Below are 24,989 nucleotides of genomic sequence, written 5' to 3' on the forward strand. Positions count from 1 at the left end.
TGAGTTAAGAACCTGTGTTCATGAGAATGAATAATATAGGCACAGAGTGGGGAATAGATATTTGCAGCATACATAACCAAACAAGGATTCTTATTCAGAATACATGCAAAGAATTACTATCTCTCAATAACAAAAGACAATGCATTAGAAAAATGGAGAGCAAATTTTAAGAAGCACTTTACAAAAGAGGTTATGCAAATGTACTCACTCATCAGCAATCAACAATGTACATATCAAAAGTATGAGATATATATATTCTCAACAGAATACCTAACATTAATCCATCAAAAATATTTTAAAAAGACTGACATTACTACATGTTGGTGAGGATGTGAAACAATAGGAATTCTCATACACTGCTGGTGGATGTGTAAATTGGTACATCCACTTTTGAACACAACTCACAAATGGACAATGAAAGCTTAATATAGACATAGCCTAGGTATATTGTACAGAAATGTATGCACATGTGGATCAAATGTACAAAAATGTTCACAGGTACTTTACTAATAATGGCCTTCAACAACACAAACAATAAAATGCTAAGCAATAAGAATGAATTAACTACCTTCAACAACACAGAGCTGTATCTCAGAAACATAGTATTGGGCCAAAGAAGCCATACATAAAAGAATACTGCATGTTTACATTCATATAGAGATTGAAAGTAAACAAAACCAAACTACAATGTTAGGTTGCATGTCCTCAGGCTAAAACTCCACAGATAAGCAAGACTGATTAAAATTTAGGAAAGTGATGGGTGATCTTTGGGGGAGGAAGAGAGCTGATTTGAGAAAAGACATGCTTTCTCAAAGAGCTGATTTGAGAAAACACAGCTTCTACAATGCTGACAATATTAATTTCTTGATCTTGGTAGTAACTAGGCAAATGTTCAATTTATAGTAACTCACAGAAATTCATAAACATGCACTTTTCCCATCTACTTCAAAATAAACGAGTTAAAACTACGAAGCAGTATTTCTTTTTGGGTCAAAAATAAGAAAAATAAGTATAAGTACTGTTTTTAGTTCAAATATATATTAGACACTAGAAAGATATACGAAAGATATTAATAAAAATGGTTAGTTATCTATGCAAATTAGTTTAATGGTGTGCATGACAATAATAGTGGGAATAATACTTCTTAAAATACTTGTTATACTTCTTTTACTTTTTTTAAAAAATATTTTTATTGATTTTTTTACAGAGAGGAAGGGAGAGGGACAGAGAGTGAGAAACATCGATCAGACAGAAACATCCATCAGCTGCCTCCTGCACACCCCCTACTGGGGATGTGCCCGCAACCAAGGTACGTGCCCTTGACTGGAATCGAACCTGGGACCCTTCAGTCCGCAGGCTGACGCTCTATCCACTCAGTCAAAACGGTCAGGGCTGCTTTTACTTTTTTAAAAAATATATTTTTATTGATTTCAGCAAGGAAGGGAGAGGGAGAGAGAGAGAGAAAAACATCAATGATGATAGAGAACCATTCATCAGCTGCCTCCTGCACACCTCCCACTAGGGATCGAGCCCACAACCCAGGGATGTGCCCTTGACCAGAAATGAACCTGGGACCATAGACCAACGCTCTATCCACTGAGCAAAACTGGCCAGGGCCTGTTGTGACTTTTGAATAGTACAAATTTATTACTTTGTCAAGAAAAATTCTGTCTTTAGAAAATGGACAACGCTATTTAAAGGTGAAAACCTTTCCCAACCCCAATAACTAGCAGAATGTCTAACACATGCAGGCACCTCAATAAATGTTTTCTAAATAAATTAATGCATCAGGGCTTGAAAAATTCAACTGAAATAGTGGTTCCCTCCCCTTTTTGCCTACCTATTCCTGCTTATCTGTAGAATCCATTTCCAAAACTGCCTCCCCAAGAAAGTTTCTTTCCATGTCACCCAACACGTTGGCCCTTTTCAAATAAAGCAGTTATCCGAATGAAAGGCAAGTCAACCTTTTTTGGTTTTAATGACTCTGTCTTATGTAGAGATGACAATCAATGCTTATGTCCTGCATAAATAAACACATGCATTCAATTTTATTTAAACATCACATGTAATGCAATCCTTGCTTTCTTGAGCTTACTGAGATTCTATTGTTGACAACTAAAAAGTGAACTCAAATCTGGAAAAAACTAAATTCATTTCAAAAGCTATTTAAGTTTAGTCTGGATTTATTATATTACTTTTGTCCTTTGGTTATAGTAAATTGTAAAATATATTTTACTGGTTTAAATTACATAAAAAATTCATTATAAAATAAATAAGTGTATTTAGATGCTATATTAACACGTTAAGCGCCAAGCCTGTTTTGTCTTCCTTTCCGTAGCCCATGATATCCGATTTCACCGATACGCTGGCGGCCAGAAACTGACGAGGTCCAAACGTTAAGCAGTGACTGATCTGGCGCTTAACGTGTTAAAATATAGGCAAATTAGTGTTTAGGAGATAAACACCATAAAAATTCAAGGGCCTACCCCCTCAGGGAAGTTTCTGGGAGTTATATGATTTGGGGCATGACAGGATATCTCTTCCAAGTTGATTAGGCACCATCACCAGAAAAAGAGACATAATACTTGGTTATTTCTTTATTTAGGAACTAACATATATTGAGCATCCCATATTGAGCATCCCATCTTCAGAGTAGCCCACACAACTTCCCACAGTTCAGAATCAGTATAAGTCACTGTATCACTGAGGACCAGCATATCCAATGATAATTTTAGTGTTCATGGAAAATAGGGATGTGCTCTGGAGCTTCTCACAAGTACTAGCATGCCAATGACAGTGCAGACCTAATGCCCTCTTCTAAAATAACTATAGCAGGCCCTCAAGTAATGTCATTTTATTCAGCATCATTTCATTATAATGCTAATGAGGAAAAAAAGAAATAACTGATTCCTGGCAGGAGCCACTGTTTACATCTTCTCCTCGAAATATTACAGAAAAACTTAATTCTTGTATATATCAATTAGCCTACGGTAAAACTGGTTTGCTTTGTCATTTCACTTAAAGTGACTTTCCAAAAAACTATCTACACAATTAAGTGAGTACTTACTGCTTTTCAGAAACAACTTCTGGCTTGCTACTGGGTTTTGGGAGAGACTGAAAGTCTAATCACAACTGAGGTATCAGGGGACTATGTAGCCTGAACTTCCCATCAGAAACTGTGACCTACACATAAGGGTTGGGCATCAGAAGTAGCTAGCAATGTATCTACACTAATAAAAGAGAAACATGGTAATTGGTGTACGACCGCTACCCTTCCCATTGGCTAATCAGGGCAATATGCAAATTAACTGTCAGCCAAGATGGCAGCCAGCAGCCAGGCAGCTTGAAACTAACATGAGGCTTGCTTGCTTCAGTGACGGAGGACTACAACGTACCCGCCTGCCGCTGCAAGCCTCTGAGCTGGCAGTTTCAAACATTGTAACAAATATAGACGCTAAACAAAACCCCAGAAACCAGCTTTCAGCCGGCTGGGATCTCAGTTCTGGAGTTGATACAGAGTTTCGAGAACCCGAAAAAAACCAGATACCTGCTTTCAGGAGCGGAGGCCTAAAAGCTGGAGCCTCAGAGCTAAAGCTGGTCCAGAATAAAAAAAAAGAAAAGAAAAAAAAGGAGCACTTGGGAGCTTCAGTCCCAGCCTGAAAACAGCCCTCAGCCCCTCACCCAGACTGGCCAGGCACCCCAGTGGGGACCCCCACCCTGAAGGGTGTGTGACCAGCTGCAAACAGCCATCATCCCCTCATCCAGGCTGACCAGGCACCCCAGTGGGGACCCCCAACCTGATCCAGGACACCCTTCAGGGCAAACCAGCAGGCCCCCACCCGTGCACCAGGCCACTATTCTATATAGTAAAAGGGTAATATGCCTCCCACCACTGGGATCAGCGGAGCCATGAAGCCTCCTGGCAGTGACAGGGGGCAGCGCCCAAACCCCCTGATCACCCTGCGGCTCTGTGTGTGTCAGGGGGCAGGGCCACAACCTCCCTATCGGCCCTGCTCTGTTCCAGACAGGGGAAGGCGCCCCAACCCCCTGATCGGCCCTGCTCTGTGGGCGATAGAGGGCGGCGCCCCAACCCCCTGATCCGCCCTGCTCTGGGTGTGACAGGGGGTGGTGTGCCAACTCCCCTATCGGCCCTACTCTGTGAATGACAGGGGGGAGCTCCTCAACCCCCTGATGGGCCCTGCTCTGTGCGTGACAGGGGGGAGCTCCCCAACCCCCTGATGGGCCCTGCTCTGTGCGTGACAGGGGGCAGCGCCCCAACCCCCTGATTGGCCCTGCTCTGTGCGTGACAGGGGGAGGCGCCACAACCTCCCCATCAACTCTGCCTTGAGTGTGACGGGGCGGTGCCCCAACCCCCCAATCGGCCCTACCCTGAGCGTGACTGAGGGTGGCATCGCAACCTCCCAATCCGCCCTGCTCTGTGTATGACAGGGGGCGGCGCCCCAACTCCCCAATTGGCCCTGCTCTGAGCCCAACCAGGGGCTGCACCTAGGGATTGGACCTGCCCTCTGCCACCCGGGAGCAGGCCTAAGCCAGCAGGTTGTTATCTCCCAAGGGGTCCCAGACTGTGAGAGGGCACAGGCCGGGCTGAGGGACCCCCCCTCCCCCCAGTGCACAAATTTTTGTGCACCAGGCCTCTAGTTATTAAATAAATATCTTACTAATAAAAGCCTAGGTGGTCCTCACGCTGTCACGGTGTAATGCCCTCACGCAGTCACAAGATGGCTGCGTGTCATGGAAGCAAGACCCCCGGCTCTGGACTACCTCTTTGGGGCAATCCATCGAGGAGCCCTGGATGGGTGGGGCTCCTGCACTGTGAGAGGGCACAGGCCAGGCTGGGAGACTGCCCCATCCCTGAGGGCATGATTTTCATGCACCAAGACTCTAGTCCAAACTAATGAAAGGCTAATATGCTAAGTGTCCTGTGACCAATCAAATCAAAGCTGTTCAACCAATCAAAGCATAATATGGTAATGAAATGCTAAGGATACTACACCACTTGCTATGATGTGCACTGACCACCAGGGTGCAGACGCTCTGACCGGTAGGTTAGCTTGCAGCTGGGGTCCTGCCAATCAGGACTGAGCAAGATGGTCCGGACACGCCCTGGAGCACTCCGCGGTCCCTCCCCGACTGGCCAGCCTCCCACATCCCTCCTTGGCCAGCTGGTCCTGATAACGACTGGAGGAGATGGAGCCAGACAGGCCCTGGATCCCTCTCCGGCCCTAATAGTGCACCTGTGGGGTCCCTCGGCCTGGCCTGTGCCCTCTTGCAATCCAGGATCCCTCCGGGGATGTCAGAAAGCTGGTTTCAGCCCGATCCCGCAGGCCACTCCCCTTGGGAGGGCGCCAGATGCAGGGCTCATGGCAGGCGAGCTCTGCTGCTGATGCTACTGCAGCATGAACCTCTCCTGATCGGGACTGATGGGGGGAGAGTGAGCAGCAGGTGGGCAGTCGGGCCAGGATTAGCAGGAGGGGCAGGTAGGAGCTGCAGGCAGCATTGGGCTGCAGGGTTTGGCCTGATCCCCGCAGGCCACTCCGAGGAACACCACCCATGCACGAATTCATGTACTGGGCCTCTAGTGGTATATAAGAAACTGAGTTTACCCAGGTCCAGAATATCTTGCATGAGCAGGTGGCTCAGACTCCTTCAATACCAATCCCTGTTGCATTGCCTCCTCCCTCAATCTGTATCTATGCGCACCTGAGGAATTCCTTATGACCAGTCTGAGGAAGGAAAAACTTGAGCCTGTTTTATATATGAGTCTGCACAAAGAGGTGATACCACCCAAAAGTGGATAGCCCCACTCAGAGGAAACCTTGGAGGAAGATGGTGAAGGAAAATCCTCCAAGAGAATAGAACTTCAAGCAATACATCTGTCCACTTTGTCTGAATTGAAAGATGGTCAAAATTATGGAACTACACAGATTCATGGGCAATACTAACGGTTTGGTTGAATGGTCGGGACTTGGAAAGAACAGGATTAGAAGATTGGCAACAAAGAAGTCTGGGAAGAGGTAGGTAGAAGGACCTCTTTTAGAATGGGCATTGAAGATTTTCTGCACCCCAGTGAAAGCCCCAAGGGTATCCACCGTAGAGGCGGCTTTTAGTAATCAGTTTAACAAAATGACATGCTCTTTGGGTGTCAATCAAGCTCTTTCCCCAGCCACTCCACTGCTTGTTTAATAGGCCTAGGAATAAAGTGGACATAGTGGCCGAGATGTAGAATCACAGCCTCACTGCTAATCCTACTGCTGGGTACCTAATCTGTCAACAGAAGAGACCAACACTGAATCTCAGAAATGGCACTATTCCTTAAATAACCAAGACCAACTATGTTATTTTATTTGTAAAAACATCAACTATGTTTTATTCTACTACTCAAGAAACACAGATTTCATTTAACCAAAGGCCAATGATGAAGACTTTCAGGTCTCATGATAAGACTTTAAAAACGGTATCAAAACTAAGATGTCCCATAACATCTATTGACTAAACTGTACCTTGATACTAAAATTTAATAGGTTTGCCCTAACCCAGTGGTTCCCAAACTTATTTGGCCTACCGCCTCCTTTCCAGAAAAAATATTACTCAGCACCCCCTGGAAACTGATTTTTTAAAAATTTTAATAGCAATTAAACAAAGATATATGCCCCAAAATGCACCTGTGGCCATCACCGCTCCCCTGGATTGCTGCAGAGCCCACCAGGGAGCGGTAGCGCCCACGTTGGGAATCACTGCCCTAACCGGTTTGGGTCAGTGGACAGAGCGTCGGCCTGGGGACTGAAGGGTCCCAGGTTCGATTCCGGTCAAGGGCATGTACCTTGGTTGTGGGCACATCAGAAAGTAGGGGGTGTGCAGGAGGCAGCTGATAGATGTTTCTCTCTCATCGATGTTTCTAACTCTCTATCCCTCTCCCTTCCTCTCTGTAAAATATCCACAAAATATATATTTAAAAAAATTAATAGGTTTGCAATTAAATTAATTCAGTTGTAATTAGAAGTCTTACTTTCCTAAAAGACCAAAAATGTCTTTTCTAAAAAGGAACACTCATGCACTGCTGGTGGGAATGCAGACTAGTGCAGCCATTGTGGAGAACAGTATGGAGTTGCCTCAAAAAACTAAAAATGGAGCTCCAATTTGACCCAGTATTCCCACTGCTAGGACTATATCCCCAGACACTGGAAACACTAATCAGAAAGGATACATACACCCTTATGTTCATAGCAGCACAATTTACCATAGCTAAGATTTGGAAACAGCCTAAAGTGCCCATCAGAAGATGAGTAGATTAAAAAACGGTGGTACAGAGCCAGGGACCAGCTATGAACCCAGGAACAAAAGATCTCAAGCAGCACGAATACATGGACTCGGATGAGCCCTGCTCCTCTTCATGGAAAGGTCAGATTTTGCCTAGATAATGGAGAGAGAGAACTACATAACCAAACACCCGGAGAAGAGAGATCATGGGGAGACAAAGAAACAGCCCACAAATGAATGAAAAGGAGTCATCACCAGAAAAGGAAGGAAACGGAATGGAGGCAAGCAACATGTCAGAGAAAGAATCAGAGAAATGGTCATGAGGTTGCTGAAAAGAATAGAAGACAAATTCAACAATATGGTTAAGAATCAAGAGAAAATGAAGAAGAACCAAGAAGAAATGAAAAATGACATTGCTGCTATAAAGAACTCAATAGAAAGCATCAACAGTAGACTAGAAGAAGCAGAGGACTGCATCAGTAAGCTAGAAGACAAGGTAGGAAAAAATACCCAAGTAGAGCAGCATCTAGAAAAAAAACTTGAAAAACAGGAGGAGAGCCGAAGGGAACTTTGGGAAATCATGAAAGGAAACAACATCCACATAATGGGGGTGCCAGAAGGAGACGAAACTAAGCAAGGAATAGAAAACCTGTTTGAAGAAATAATGACAGAAAACTTCCCTGATATAGGAAAGAAAAAACTCACACAAATCCAAGAAGCTCACAGAGTCCCAAACAAAATGAACCCCAAAAGACCAGCGCCAAGGCACATTATAATTAAATTGGCAAATACCAATGACAAAGTAAGAATCTTAAAAGCAGCTAGAGCAGCCGTGGACAAACTACGGCCCACGGGCTGGATCCGGCCCGTTTGAAATGAAAATTAAAAAAAAAAAAGACCGTACCCTTTTATGTAATGATGTTTACTTTGAATTTATATTAGTTCACATAAACACTCCATCCATGCTTTTGTTCCGGCCCTCCGGTCCAGTTTAAGAACCCATTGTGGCCCTCAAGTCAAAAAGTTTGCCCACCCCTGAGCTACAGAAAGACAGAAAGTTACCTACAAAGGATTCCCCCATAAGACTGGCAACTGATTTCTCAACAGAAACACATCAGGCCAGAAGGGAATGGAATGAAATATACAAAGTCATGCAAAGGAAGGGTCTGAATCCAAGTATACTGTACCCAGCAAGGCTATCAATCAAAAGTGAAGGTGAAATCAGGAGCTTCACAGACAAAAAAGGACTAAGGGAGTTTACTACCACCAAACTAGCAATGCAAGAAATGCTAAAGGGTCTGCTATAAAAAGAAGAAATAGGAAGCGAAGAAAGAACACAGGCGTAAAGAATAAAAATGGCGACAGACAAGTACCTATCAATAATAACTTTAGTCTCACAGCCAGTTGGCCTGGAGGTCAAACCCCCTAGTATTAAGTACAACAATCAAGGCTTAACTACAACAAGACTGCGCACAAAGACCACTAGGGGGTGCACCAAGAAAGCATAAAAAATGCGGAGACAAAGAAATAGGACAAAACTGTCAATGGAGGATATTGAGTTCAGAACCACACTTTTAAGGTCTCTCAAGAACTGTCTAGAAGCCGCTGATAAACTTAATGAGATCCTCAACAAATCTAATGAGACCCTCGATGTTATGATAAAGAACCAACTAGAAATTAAGCATACACGGACTGAAATAACGAATATTATACAGACTCCCAACAGCAGACCAGAGGACCGCAAGAATCAAGGCAAAGATTTGAAATGTGAAGAAGCAAAAAACACCCAACCAGAAAAGCAAAATGAAAAAAGAATCCGAAAATACGAAGATAGTGTAAGGAGCCTCTGGGACAGCTTCAAGCGTACCAACATCAGAATTATAGGGGTGCCAGAAGATGAGAGAGACCAAGATACTGAAAACCTATTTGAAGAAATAATGACAGAAAACTTTCCCTACCTGGTGAAAGAAATAGACTTACAGGTCCTGGAAGCACATAGAACCCCAAACAAAAGGAATTTAAAGAGGACCACACCAAGACACATCATAATTAAAATGCCAAGAGCAAAAGACAAAGAGAGAATCTTAAAAGCAGCAAGAGAAAGAAACTCAGTTACCTACAAGAGACTACCCATAAGACTGTCAGCTGATTTCTCAACAGAAACTTTGCAGGCCAGAAGGGAGTGGCAAGAAATATTCAAAGTGATGAATACCAAGAACCTACAACCAAGACTACTTTATCCAGCAAAGCTATCATTCAAAATTGAAGGTCAGATAAAGAGCTTCACAGATAAAGAAAAGCTAAAGGAGTTCATCACCACCAAACCAGTATTATATGAAATGCTGAAAGGTATCCTTTAAGAAGAAGAAGAAGAAGAAAAAGGTAAAGATACTAATTATGAAAAACAAATATGCATCTGTCAACATGTGAATCTAAGAATCAAGTGAATAAATAATCTGATGAACAGAATGAACTGGTGATTATAATAGAATCAGGGACATAGAAAGGGAATGGACTCACTATTCTTTGGGGGGGAAAGGGGTGTGGGAGATGCGGGAAGAGACTGGACAAAAATTGTGCACCTATGGATGAGGACAGTGGGGGGTAAGGGCAGAGGGTGGGGTGGGAACTGGGTGGAGGGGAGCTATGGGGGGGAAAAAAGAGGAACAAATGTAATAATCCGAACAATAAAGATTTAACAAAAAAAAAATCATAACTTTAAATGTAAATGGATTAAATGCCCCAATCAAAAGACATAGGGTAGCGGAGTGGATAAGAAAAAATGACCCACATATCTGCTGTCTATAAGAGACCGACCTCAGTACAAAGGACACACACAGCCTGATAGTGAATGGATGGGAAAAGGTTTTTCAGGCAAATGGAAATGAAAAAAAATCTGGAGTAGCAATACTTATATCTGACAAATTAGATCTCAAAGTGAAGGACATAACAAGAGATGAGGAAGGTCACTTCATAATACTAAAGGGAGCAATCCAATAAAAAAATATAACTCTGGTAAACATATATGCACCTAATACAGGAGCACCCAAATACATAAAAAACTTTCAGAAGATATCAAGGGAGAGATTGATAGCAATACAGTCATAGTAAGGGACTTTAATACCCCACTATCACCATTGGACAAATCCTCTAAACAAAAAATCAGCAAAGAAACATCAATCCTAAATGATGCACTAGATCAGATGGAACTAATTGACATCTTCAGAACATTTCACCCCAAAGCTACAAAATATACATTCTTCTCAAGTGCACATAGTTCATTTTCAAAGATAGACCATATATAGGGTCACAGGCAAAATCTCTTCAAATTCAAGGAGACAGAAATAATATCAAGCACCACCTCAGACCATAATGGCATAAAATTAGAAATCAACTACAAAAAAAACAATTAAAAAAATCAAACACGTGGCCGAAACCGGTTTGGCTCAGTGGATAGAGTGTCGGCTTGCGGACTGAAAGGTCCCAGGTTCGATTCCGGTCGGGGGCATGTACCTGGGTTGCGGGCATATCCCCAGTAGAAGATGTGCAGGAGGCAGCTGATCGATGTTTCTCTCTCATCGATGTTTCTAGCTCTCTATCTCTCTCCCTTCCTCTCTGTAAAAAAATCAATAAAATATATTAAAAAAAAAAATCAAACACCTGGAGGTGAAATAGCATGCTATTAAATAATGACTGGGTTACCAGAGAGATCAAAAAAGACATAAAAAGCATCATGGCAACAAACGACAATGAAAACACTACAATCCAAAATCTATGGGACACAGTGAAAGCAGTCTTAAGAGGGAAGTTCATAGCTTTAGAGACCTGCCTAAGAAAACAAGAAACAATGGTAACAAATTCCCTAACCCTACAACTCAAAGAGTTAGAAAGAGAGCAACAAGAAAAGCCCAGCGTAAGTAGAAGGAAGGAAATAATAAAGATCGGAGTGGAGATAAATGACATAGAGACCAAAAAAAACAATACAAAAAATCAACAAAACCAAGAGCTGGTTCTTTGAAAGGATAAACAAGATTGATGAACCTCTAGCCAGGCTCACCAAGAAGCAAAGAGAGTGGACCCAAATAAACAAAATCAGAAATGAAAGAGGTGAAATAACAATCTATCCCACAGAAATACAAACAATTATGAAGAAATACTATGAACAACACTATTCCAACAAAATGGAAAATTCCATCAACCTAGATGAAAGGAACATATTCTTAGAAAAATACAAGCTCCCAAAACTCAACCAAGAAGAGTCAAAAAACCTGAATAGGCCAATAACTACTGAAGAAATTGAAACAGCGATCAAAAACCTTCCAGCAAACAAAAGCCCTGGTGGAACAGCTCTACAGGGGCGTTCTACCAAGCATTCAAAGTACTAAAACCTATCCTACTCAGACTATTCCAGAAAACTCAAGAGGAAGGCACACTTCCAAGCTCTTTCTATGAAGCCAGCATTACCCTAATCCAAAAACCAGATAAAGACCCACAAAAAAAGAGAACTACAGGCCAATATCCTTGATGAACATAGATGTTAAAATCCTCAACAAAATCCTAGCAAATCGGATTCAGCAATACATTAGAAAGATCATATACCATGACCAAGTGGGATTTATTACAGGGATGCAAGGATGGTTCAATATCCGCAAATTAATAAATGTGATACATCACATAAACAAACTGAGAGACAAAAATCACATAATCATATCAATTGATGCAGAAAAAGCATCTGACAAAATCCAACACCCTTTCTTGATAAAAACTCTCAGCAAAGTGGGAACAGAGGGATCATACCTCAACAAAATAAAAGCCGTATATAACAAACCTACAGCCAACATCATATTCAATTTGCAAAAACTAAATCCATTTCCCCTAAGAACAGGAACAAGACAAGGATGCCCACTTTCACCACTCCTCTTCAACAAAGTACTAGAAGCACTAGCCATAGCAATCAGACAAGAATAAAAAATAAAAGGCATCCTAATTGCAAAAGAAGAAGTAAAACTGTCCTTATTTGCAGCCGACATGATGTTATACATAAAAAACCCCAAAGACTCCATCAAAAAACTACTAAACCTAATAAATGAATCTGGCAATGTAGCAGGATACAAAATTAACATCCAGAAATCTATGGCTTTATTATACAACAATAATGAGCTCACAGAAATAGAAATGAAAAAAACAATCCCATTTACCACTGCACCAAAAAAATTAAGATACCTAGGAATAAACTTAACGAAGGACATAAAAGACCTGTACTCAGAAAATTACAGGACATTGAAAAAAAGAGATAGAGGAAGACATAAACAAATGGAAGAACATACCATGTTCATGGATTGGCAGAATCAACATCATTAAAATGTCCATACTACCTAAAGCAATCTATAGATTCAATGCAATACCTATTAAAATACCAATGGCATATTTCAAAGATTCTAGAAAAAAATCTCCAAAAATTCATCTGAAATAAAAAAGACCCCGAATAGCCACAGCTATCCTGAGAAAGAAGAACAAAGTTGGAGGGATCACAATACCAGACATCAAACTATATTACCAAGCCATGGTTCTCAAAACTGCCTAGTACTGGCACAAGAGCAGACATATAGACCAATGGAACAGAATAGAGGGCCCAGAAATTGACCTAAGCCATTATACTCAATTAATATTCGACAAAGGAGGCAAGAGCATACAATGAAGTCAAAACAGCCTCTTTAATAAATGGTGCTGGGAAATTTGGTCAGATACATGCAAAAAAATGAAACTAGATCACCAACTTACACCATACACAAAAATAAACTCAAAATGGATAAAGGACTTAAATGTAAGATGGGAAACCATAAAAATACTAGAGAAATCCACAGGCAGCAAACAGTATGGCGTTTCCTAAAAAATTTAAAATTGGAACTGCCATTTGACCCAGTAATACCACTTTTAGGAATATATCCCAAGAAAACAGAAACACCAATCAGAAAGGATATATGCACCCCTAGGTTCACAGCAGCACAATTTACAATAGCCAAGATTTGGAAACAGCCTAAATGCCCATCAACAGATGAGTAGATTAGAAAACTTTGGTACATATACACAATGGAATACTACGCTGCTATAAAAAAGAAGGAATTCTTACCATTTTCAGCAGCATGGATGGAACTGGAAAGCATTATGCTAAGTGAAATAAGCCAGGAAGTGAAAGATAAACACCACAGGATCTCACTCATTTATGGATAATAAAAACATTATAACCTGATGAACAAAAAGATAGATACAGAGGCAGAGAAGCATTGAACAGACTGTCAATGGGACAGTGGGAAGGCTGGGGAGTGTTGGGGGGGAAGTAAGAGATCAAGCGAAGGACTTGTATGCATGCATATAAGCATAACCAATGGATACAAGACACTGGGGGGTTGGGGGGTGGGCATGTGCTGGGGATAGGGGAGGCTGGGGGAAGGTCAATGGGGAAAAAAAAAGGAGACATATGTACTACTTTCGGTAATACTTTAAACAATTAAAAAAAAGACAAATATAAAGTGTCTGAATCAGATATTAAAACAATGTACTACTACCATGTGGGCCTTCATTGATCTCTTCCTTATAAAGGAGAATTAATTAAAAAAACAAACACACAAACAAAAAAACTGTGGTACATCTATACAAGGGAATACTACGCTGCAGTAAAAAAGAAGAAATTCTTACCATTTGCAACAGCATGGATGGAACTGGAGAGCATTATGCTAAGCGAAATAAGCCAGTCAGAGAAAGATAAATATCACTCATTTGTGGAATATAATGAACAACATAAACTGATGAACAAAAACAGATCCAAAGACAGAGAAGCATCGATCAGACCATCAAACCTCAGAGGGAAGGTAGGGGAGGGTGGGGGTAAGGGGGAGAGATCAACCAAAGGACTTATATGCATGCATATAAGTCTAACCAATGGACACAGACACTAGAGGGGTGAGGACATGAGTGGGGAGGCAATGGGGGAATAAGGACACATAGGTAATACCATAATCAATAAAGAAAAAAAAAAAGAAAAAAATATCTTCTCAACATTGGAAAAAAGTCACTAAAAAAATTACCTTTTATGTCACCAAACCATAATTTGAGGCCCCACAATATTGAGAATTGCTGTCAGCACAAACGGTAATACAATTGACTATCTTAATAATTACCAATTACTTATTAACAGTAAGGCAATGTTCTAAGAGCTTTACTACATAGTAACTCACTTATTCCTCAAAACTAGCCTATGAAATAGGTTCTATTATTATCCTTATTTTACAAATGTGGAAACTGAGGCACAAAGGGATTAAGTAATTTGCTCAAGGAGTAGTAAAGTGCAGATACGAACTCAGGTAATCTGGCTCTAGAGTGTCAATGTCTATAGACTTCTGTTGAGACCTTTGAGGAGTAGCCTGCCAATCCCATAAGACACTTACTAGTAAGTAGGCACTATTATTATCATATTACAGTCAAGAAACTAAAATTTGCCCAAAGTCAGATCACTAAGAAGTGATAAAATCAGGATTATTATCTCATTTGCCTTTCTCTAAAAACCAATTTCTTAACTATTAAGATATAGTGCCTCCCTATATACCCATTAAGAGCAATGAATCCAGAAGCTATTAGATAAATCAGATGAAATTTCACATAAAATTAAAGATCAAACAGGAATAAGATATAAGTCACGGTGTAAACTTAAAGACATATGTTTCCTCAGAAATATAAAATATTGCCTGGCCAGCATGCTTTAGTGGTTGAGCATTGACCAGGAGGTCATGGTTCGATTCCCAGTCAGGGCACATACCCGGGTTGGAGGCTCAGTCCCCAGTGTGGGGTATGCAGAAGGCAGATGATTAATGATTCTCTCTCATCATTGATGTTTCTATCTCTCTCCCCCCTCCCTTCCTTTCTGAAATCAATAAAAATATATTTTTAAAAAATAAAGAAATATGAAATATCCATTGATTTCTGCCAAGTACTTCCAATTACAATAAGCAAAGACATTTGTAAAATGTATCAGTTAATGAGAGAAAAATACACATCTTATATAGTTTAACGTAAGAGATAAAATAAATAGATATAATGTTAACTTTGCCTGCCATGTGTACTAAACACCAAATGTAAACTTACCTGCAAGGAGGCAAGACCATGGAGTCTTTCATAAGCACAGATCCAGAAAGCAGGATGTACCAACATCTGGCAATAGTTTCTGAACTATTTAAATAAATAAGTAAATAAATACATACATTCACATGTATATGGATTCACTACAAAGTATAGAACATAAAATATATTCTAGTACTGCAAATCATTACAAATTAAGTAACACAGACCATGTTCACCTTCTTCATCTTTGCCCACTAGATCATCACATATGGTAGAGATCTATTTAAATATTGTACTATATCTGCATATTAGAAATCCTACTTCTAATAACTTTTCTGTATATTGAAGACAAAATTATTTGGAATGCACAAATTTATCAATGTTGTATCTTCAACTAAATTTAGATAATAATCTACTTATTTCTTTTCAGTGTTATTCTGAAATACATTGTTTTATGTTTGAAGAATAAAATAAAAGAGTATCAGATAACTTAAGTCCTTCAGCATTTTAGTTCAGTTAGATATCCAGTAAAAACCCAGAATCTTGTTAGATGTTAGTTTATAATCTAAACTAATCTCTTTCGCTCAATATATTTACTTACCATACCTATAGTCTTCAATCAATTTTAATATGAAGATTTTAATATCTATAAAAAATATCTCCTTTGAGCTAAGAACTGTATATCTATCTGGCTGTCTACTTGACATGTCGTCTTGTATATCAAACAGACAATTCAAACTCAACATGTTTAAAATCTACCTCATCCTCATTTTCTTCAAGCATGGATCTTTTCTATATCCATATTAAATGTAGTACCATCCTCCATCCAGAAACCCAGGCCTACAAACCATTCTATACACCACCTAGGGTAAGCTTTCTGGGTCAATTCTAATTGTTTATCATCCAAAGAAAAACATATTGTCAACTTTCCAGCAGGTACTTTAAAGTTCCTTTCTCTCGTTACTGAAGGAAGATGCAAATGGCTGTAAAATTCCCACTTAAGGTTCTTTATTTATTTTTATTTATTTTTTAATTAAATCTTTATTGTTCAGATTATTACAGTTGTTCCTTTTTCCCCCCCATAGCTCCCCTCCACCCAGTTCCCACGCCACCCTCTGCCCTTACCCCCGCTACCCACCGTTCTCATCCATAGGTGTACAATTTTTGTCCAGTCTCTTCCCACACCTCCCACACCCCTTTCCCCCCCAAGGAGAGTCACTCCACTCCCTTTCTATGCCCCTGATTCTATTATAATCACCAGTTTATTCTGTTCATCAGATTATTTATTCACTTGTTTTTTAGTTTCACTTGTTGATAGATGCATGTTTATTGTTCATAATTTGTATCTTTACCGTTTTCTTCTTCTTCCACTTCTTAAAGGATACCTTTCAGCATTTCATATAATACTGGTTTGGTGGTGATGAACTCCTTTAGCTTTTTCTTATCTGTGAAGCTCTTTATCTGACCTTCAATTCTGAATGATAGTTTTGCTGGATAAAGTAATCTTGGTTGTAGGTTCTTGCTATTCATCACTTTGAATATTTCTTGCCACTCCCTTCTGGCCTGCATACTTTCTGTTGAGAAATCAGCTGACAGTCGTGTGGGTACTTTCATGTAGGTAACTGATTGTTTTTCTCTTGCTGCTTTTAAGATTCTATCTTTGGCCCTAGCTGGTTTGGCTCGGTGGATAGAGCGTCAGCCTGCGGACTGAAGGGTCCCAGGTTCGATTCCGGTCAAGGGCATGTACCTTGGTTGCGGGCACATCCCCAGTAGGGGGTGTGCAAGAGGCAGCTGATCGATGTTTCTCTCTCATCAATGTTTCTAACTTTCTATCCCTCTCCCTTCCTCTCTGTAAAATCAATAAAATATATTTTTTTTAAAAAATTCTCTCTTTGTCTTTTGCTTTTGGCATTTTAATTATGATGTGTTTTGGTGTGGTCCTCTCTGGATTCCTTTTGTTTGGGGTTCTCTGCGCTTCCTGGACTTGTAAGTCTATTTCTTTCACCAGGTAGGGAAAGTTTTCTGTCATTATTTCTTCAAATAGGTTTTCAATATCTTGCTCTCTCTCTTCTTCTGGCAGAGGCTAGATTAGCACCTCCTTAGATCCAAGAGTGAGTGTACCCAGTGGTCAGAGTGGGACCATCCAGATTACAACTCCTCAGATCCATAAGGGACACACTCAGGGGGCAGACTCAGTGAGCACCAAAGCCCCACTGAAGCAAGTCCTTGCCCCAAAAGGGTTTCCCCAGCTCAGAAGTTCTCCCACTGCAGACACAGCTGATTCTCACAGCCAATTGGCCTGGAGGTCAATTGCTCCTAGTGATACCTACAACAATCAAGACTTAACTACAACAAGACTGTGCACGAAGCCCACAAAGGGGTGCACCAAGAGTGTCCACCTCAGGTAATTGGGGAGGCTGAGCCACTGGGCCCTATAGGACACCTAACACAGAAAGCCACTCTACCAAAACAGGGAAGCATAAAAAGTGTGGAGACAAAGAAACAAGTCACAAATGACAGAAATGGAGGAAAGCAAACTACTAGATATAGAGAGAGGAATAGGGAGAGAGAGAAAGAGTGAGAGGGAGAAACACCAATGTGAGAAACATCATTTGGCTGCCTCCCATATGCACCCTGACCACAGATTGAGCCCCAAACCTAGGTATGTACCTGACTGGGAATCAAACCCACAACTTTTTGGCGTATGTGATGACACTCTAACCAAATGGGGACCTGGCCAGGGCTTATTTTATGTTTCAATTATAGTTTGCATTCAATACTTTTTTTTATATTAGTTTTAGGTGTACTGCACAGTGGATAGACCAGGGGTCCTCAAACTACGGCCCGCGGGCCACATGCAAATACAAATATTGTATCTGTTCCCGTTTTGTTTTTTTACTTCAAAATAAGATATGTGCAGTATGCATAGGAATTTGTTCATAGTTTTTTTTTTAAACTATAGTCCGGCCCTCCAACAGTCTGAGAGACAGTGAACTGGCCCCCTGTTTAAAAATTTTGAGGACCCCTGGGATAGACATTCATGTAAGTTACAAAGTGTTCCTTGCAATAATTTAAGCAATCACCTGGCATCATAGATAGTTATTACAATACTGTTAAGTAAATTCTCTATGCTATTGCTCTCTTTATTATTTTGAAGTGGCCTTCCGCATCTCTTATGTCCTTCACTTTGAGATCTAATTTGTCAGATATAAATATTGCTGCCCCAGCTTTTTTTTCATTTCCATTTGCCTGAAAAACCTTTTTCCATCCATTCACTATCAGGCTGTGTGTGTCCTTTGTACTGAGGTCGGTCTCTTATAGACAGCAGATATGTGGGTCATTTTTTCTTATCCACTCCGCTACCCTATGTTTTTTGATTGGGGCATTTAATCCATTTAAAGTTATTATTGATAGGTACTTGTCTGTCGCCATTTTTATTCTTTATGCCTGTGTTCCTTCTTCGCTTCCTATTTCTTCTTTTTACAGCAGACCCTTTAGCATTTCTTGCATTGCTGGTTTGGTGGTAATAAACTCCCTTAGTCCTTTTTTGTCTGTGAAGCTCCTGATTTCACCTTCACTTTTGATTGATAGCCTTGCTGGTACAGTATTCTTGGATTCAGACCCTTCCTTTGCATGACTTTGTATATTTCATTCCATTCCCTTCTGGCCTGATGTGTTTCTGTTGAGAAATCAGTTGCCAGTCTTATGGGGGAATCCTTTGTAGGTAACTTTCTGTCTTTCTCTAGCTGCTTTTAAGATTCTTACTTTGTCATTGGTATTTGCCAATTTAATTATAATGTGCCTTGGCGCTGGTCTTTTGGGGTTCATTTTGTTTGGGACTCTGTGAGCTTCTTGGATTTGTGTGAGTTTTTTCTTTCCTATATCAGGGAAGTTTTCTGTCATTATTTCTTCAAACAGGTTTTCTATTCCTTGCTCAGTTTCGTCTCCTTCTGGCACCCCTATTATGTGGATGTGATTTCCCAAAGTTCCCTTCGGCTCTCCTCCTGTTTTTCAAGTTTTTTTTCTAGATGCTGCTCTACTTGGGTATTTTTTCCTACCTTGTCTTCTAGCTTACTGATGCAGTCCTCTGCTTCTTCTAGTCTACTGTTGATGTTTTCTATTGAGTTCTTTATAGCAGCAATGTCATTTTTCATTTCTTCTTGGTTCTTCTTCATTTTCTCTTGGTTCTTAACCATATTGTTGAATTTGTCTTCTATTCTTTTCAGCAACCTCATGACCATTTCTCTGAATTCTTTCTCTGACATGTTGCTTGCCTCCATTCCGTTTCCTTCCTTTTCTGGTGATGACTCCTTTTCTTTCATTTGTGGGCTGTTTCTTTGTCTCCGCGTGATCTCTCTTCTCCGGGTGTTTGGTTTTGTAGCTCCCTCTCTCATTTTCCCAGGTGAAATCTGACCCATCCGTCAGAAGGTGGAGGGCTCTTCCGAGTCCGCGTGTTCATGCTGCTTGAGATCCGGTCCTCGAAATTGCTTAACTTTTTAAAAAACAACCAAACTGTTTCCTAAAAAGGCCATACCACTCTTCATCCTCACCACAAATATATGAGAATTCCAAGTGTTACCATATCCTTGTCTATATTCATTACTGTCTATCTTTTTTACTGTAGCTAGTATGATTGGTATAGAGTGATATCTCATTAATTACTTTATACAGGATAAGGTACCTTTCTGACTATCTATTTAATGGGTACCTTTTTGACCATAGCTATTCTAATTGGTATAAAATAACACTCATTAATTATTGTATATGTTATAAGGAAAGGGTCTAAATTAACCTTCTGCATGTAATATCTCAACTAACCAAGCACCATTTGTTTAAAAAACTGTGTTTTTACCTCTGAAATGCTTTAGCACTTTCATCAAAAATAAACAGTTCATTGGAGATTCCTTTGTAATCCTCAATCATATTATATGCACACTGTGTACAGATCTTAGGTACAGGCCATTTTTAAATAACAAAACTGTTGCCTTGCAGGTGTAGCAAAACTGTTCATAAATATCAATTTATTTCTGGGCTCTCAATTCTGTCCCAATGATTTATATAGCTATATTTTTCTTTGATAGCACTAAAATATGTGTAACTATTCTAATTAACTCACTCTCCTCCACTACATGATACTCAATAAGGACAAATAATTTGTCTTCCCACCATTCTATATTAGAATTAGCATAATGTATACCTGACCAGTATTTAATAACTAGAGGCCTGGTGCACAAAATTCGTGCGGGGGGGGGGGGGGGGGGGGAGTCCTTTAAGCCTAGCCTGCACCTTCTCCAATCTGGGACCCCTCGGGGTATGTCTGATTGGCGGTTCAGGCCAGACCACGGGAATTGGGCCTAAACCGACAGTCGGTCATCCCTCTCACAATCCAGGACCACTGGCTCCTAACTACTCACCTGCCTGCCTTCCTGATTGCCCTTAACTGCCCCCTCACCAGCCTGATCACCCCTAGCTGCCTCTGCCTGCTGGCCTGATCACCCCTAACTGCCCCCCTGCCCGCCTGGTCGCCCCTAACTGCCCCCCCGCTGGCCTGGTCGCCCCCAATTGCCCCCATGCTGGCCTGGTCACCCCTTACTGCCCCCCCCGCCAGCGTGGTCACCCCCAACTGCCCACCCCACTGGCCTGGTCGCCCCCAACTGCCGCTCCATGCCAGTTTGGTTGCCCCACGCAGCCTGCTGTTCAGTCGTTTGGTCATCCCTCACTAACTCCCCTGCCGGCCTTGTCGTCCCACGCAGCCTGCTGTTCAATTATTACTGTTACTGTGACGGCATCCAGGACAATTTGCATATTCCTCTATTATTAGTATAGATAAATGACTGGATCAATAAATAAATTAAAGTAGCTATCAAAACCCATATAAATCATGTAAGTAGTTTAGAAATAATGATAAATGTAATGTGCAAGTAATAAAACATGAAAATCAATACCATTCCTAAATACCAGTTGAATCTATGCACATAAAAGCCTAAGTAACTGTCTAAGTAATTTCTTTCAATGTGCACGAATCTGTGCACTAGGCCACTAGTCTATATAATAAAAGAGGTCACTGTAGCAAAAAAAAAAAAAACACACACACACACAAAAATATTAATATTGTTGAGGAAGGAATAGATTTTGTTTTTAACCAGACATGGAAAGCATTAATGACAAAGGGAAAAACTGAGGAAGTTAGGAATTTGTCTTCAAGGTACCATTAATAGACTGAAAAGGAAAGCCACACAGTGAGAGAAGATATATGCAACATAAGTATCCAACAAAGAACTTGAATCTAGAATTCAGAAAGAATTTCTAAAAATCTATAGAAATAAGACATACAACCCAATTAAAATATGGTAAAACTTGAAACAGAATTTCAGAAAGAGCTATCCAAATAGCCCATAAAAATATGAAAATCATTCATTATCATTAGTAAGCAGGGAAATGTAAAATAAAATCACAATGAGATAATAAAATGAAATGCACGTTAGATTCTGTTAGAATCTCCTAAATTTAAGCATGTGAGGTTCCAATAATTCTATTCCTAAGAATATGACCAACAGGAATGAGTAAGTAAGGGCATAAAAAGATATGAACAAAATGTTCAAAGAAACTATTATAATAAAAAAAACTGGGGACAACCTAAATATATAGTAACAGGATAAACAAATTGTGTTATTTTCACACAACTGGATACTGTAAAGCAGTGAAAAAGAATGAGTGTAGCCCTGGCCAGTGCTACTCAGTGGTTAGAGCATCAGCCTGAGCAACAAAGGGTCATAGGTTAGATTCTTGGACAAGGCCACGTACCTAGGTTTTAGGTTCAGTCTTCAGCACCAGTGAGAGTATGTGCAGGAGGTAACCAATTGATGTGAGACACATCGGTGTTTCTCTTCTCCCTCCCTCTCTCTCCCTCTCTCTCTCTCTCTCTCTCTCTCTCTCTCTCTCTCTCTCTCTCTCTCTCTCTCCCCTCCCTTCCCTACTTCCCTTCCACTCTCTCTAAAAATCAATGGGAAAAAATATCCTTGGGTGAGGATGTTAAACAACAACAAAAATAATGAGTGCAAAAACCTGGAAGAAATGCAGACATTTGTGAAGTTAAAAAAAAAAAAGCCTGACGAAAGATTTTATCTGTATGACATTCAAAAGAGGCAAAACTAATCTACACCGATAAAAGTTAGAACTAGATTACCTTTCCAAGAAAACTGACTAGAGCCTTCTAGAGCCTTTACATATTTTGCATGTTCACATGGGTAGGAGTTACGTGTGTGTGTATTTTATTTTATTGTTGACAGTATTACAGATGTCCCCCAATTCAGGTGTCTATATTTATTAACCATTGCCACACTGTACACCTTTTGTAGACTCGATGCCTATTATATTTCATAGTTTGTGAGTATGTTTCAATCTGTTCTACAGAAATTGTTCCAGAATTTCAATGCTAAAAATCAAAATTTAAACATTAAAGCAATTAATTTACGCTAATTATGAAAGTACTTACCAAAAAAGAATTTGATTGCCACTGTATCTCTCATAGCGTGCTCTTGCAGACATTAATCTATTTTAAAAAATAAAAATTTTAAAGATTTTTACCTTAAATTTTGTTTAAAAAATTCTGTTATAATCACCTTAATAGAAAATGATCAGATTTACCACTACATTTTTCACTAAACTATAAGAGTTTAGAAATATAAACATTAAATGCAACATTTTCAAAAACAATTAGATATTAAGTGGCACCAAGTATAACACTCTTTATGTACATTCACACTAAATAATGTATTTTTTAATTATGAAAAAATAAGCTGTCAATTCACACTAAATCCTTGTGTGAAGAACAGTTACTGATAGATGCAAACACACACACACAGAAATTCTGTTGAATAATTATATAAACTTACTTTCATTTAAAAAATATTATTAGTATTCCTCAATTTTCTAATTTTCAGTTTTCTTCTTTCTTTCTTTTTTTATATTTTTATTGATTTTTTACAGAGAGGAAGGGAGAGGGATAAAGAGTTAGAAACATCAACCAGCTGCCTCCTACACACTGCCTACTGGGGATGTGCACACAACTAAGGTACATGCCCTTGACCAGAATCGAACCTGGGAACCTTCAGTCTGCAGGCTGATGCTCTATCCACTGAGCCAAACCGGTTAGGGCTCTTCTTTCTTTTTTATTTGATACATACTAACACCTGAATTGTTATAAAGGAAACAGAAAATAATAAATTCCAAAGAATTAATTAGCAATCTGGTCCATAACCCAAAACTTAAGAACAGCCAGAGCCTGACTGGTGTTGCTCAGTGGTTGAATATCAGTCAACCTATGAACCAGGAGGTCACAGTTCGATTCCTAATCAGGACACGTGCCTGGGGTTGCAGGCTTGATCCTCAGCAGGGGGCATGCAGGAGGCAGCAGATAATAATTCTCTCTCATCACTGATGTTCCTATTCCTCTCTCCCCCTCTCTCTGAAATCAATAAAAACATAAAAAAATAAAATAAAAACAACAGCCAGAAAAAGAGGTGGATAACCTGGCCATGGAAGGAAAACACATTTCGATTAAAATGTTATGCAAAGTTAAAATAGCAGTTAATAGCACTCAAAATTGTTTTTACAAATTCAGGGTGGAGCAAAAGTAGGTTTATAGTTGTTTGTATGGAAAACAGTACAATAATTAATAATATAAAAATAAACTGTTTTGCATACTCACAACTGTAAACCTACTTTTGCCATACCCTGTGTAATCTCAATGACGTAAGGTAGAAGGAGAGAAAGCTAATTTTACAAAAGAAAAATGAGGTTTAGAAAGTTTATGGATCTTGTCCACAAGAACTTATACCAAATCAAGAATCCTGCTCCTTCCACTTTAATACAAATCTACATCATACCATGGCCATTTTCAGCATCTGACATAGTAAATATCAATATTAACTACAAAAACAAAACAAAAAATTTTTATTTTCACATGCTAGCACAGTGCTGTGCTTTGCTTTACATAGTTACAGTTGACCCTTGAACAACATGGGTTTGAACTGAGCAAGTCCACATATATGCCAATTTTTTTCAGTAAGTACTATAAATATATTTATTTTCTTCATGATTTTCTCAATAACATTTTTTGTCTAGCTTACTGCATTGTAAGAATACAGTATATAATACATAGAACATATAAAATATGTGTTGGCCCTGGCCAGTGTGGCTTAGTTGGTTGAAGCATCGTCTTGTGCACCTGAAAGGTTGCAGGTACGATTTTCGGTCAGGGCACATACCTTAGGTTGTGGGTTCAATCCCGTTAAGGCGCGTATGGGAGACAACCAGTTGATGTTTCTCTCTGCCCCAGCCCTGCCTTCCCCTCTCTCTTAAAAAAATTTAAAAATCAATTAAAAAATGTTAAAATTTGTTAATCAACTGCTTATGTTATCAGTAAGGTTTCTGATCAAAAGTAGGCTATTAGTAGTTAGATTTTGGGGGAGTCAAAAGTTATACAGATTCCCATGGCTAAGAAAAACTGGTATGAAAAACACAAATTCCTTATGCTCATTCTATAAAAAGTCCTTAAAAAGATTTGGACGCTGCAATTATCTACCTAAACTCAT

General features: G+C 39.8%; 1 protein-coding gene across 8 annotated transcripts in view; it reads right to left on the minus strand.

Moving 5' to 3' along the window:
• RAPGEF6 (Rap guanine nucleotide exchange factor 6) overlaps positions 1-24,989 on the minus strand; it is a 191,557-nt gene that overhangs the window by 155,473 nt on the left and 11,095 nt on the right. For all 8 annotated transcript variants that reach the window (XM_081092606.1, XM_081092608.1, XM_081092604.1 and 5 more), the window contains exons 3-4: positions 22,889-22,945; positions 15,418-15,501 (exon numbers count right to left, since the gene is read on the minus strand). In XM_081092606.1, coding sequence (XP_080948732.1) covers positions 15,418-15,501; positions 22,889-22,945 — 141 coding nt within the window. The remainder of the gene's footprint in view (positions 1-15,417; positions 15,502-22,888; positions 22,946-24,989) is intronic.

Source organism: Myotis nattereri (assembly GCF_964212035.1).
Source record: "Myotis nattereri genome assembly, chromosome: 5".
Lineage (NCBI taxonomy): Eukaryota > Metazoa > Chordata > Mammalia > Chiroptera > Vespertilionidae > Myotis > Myotis nattereri.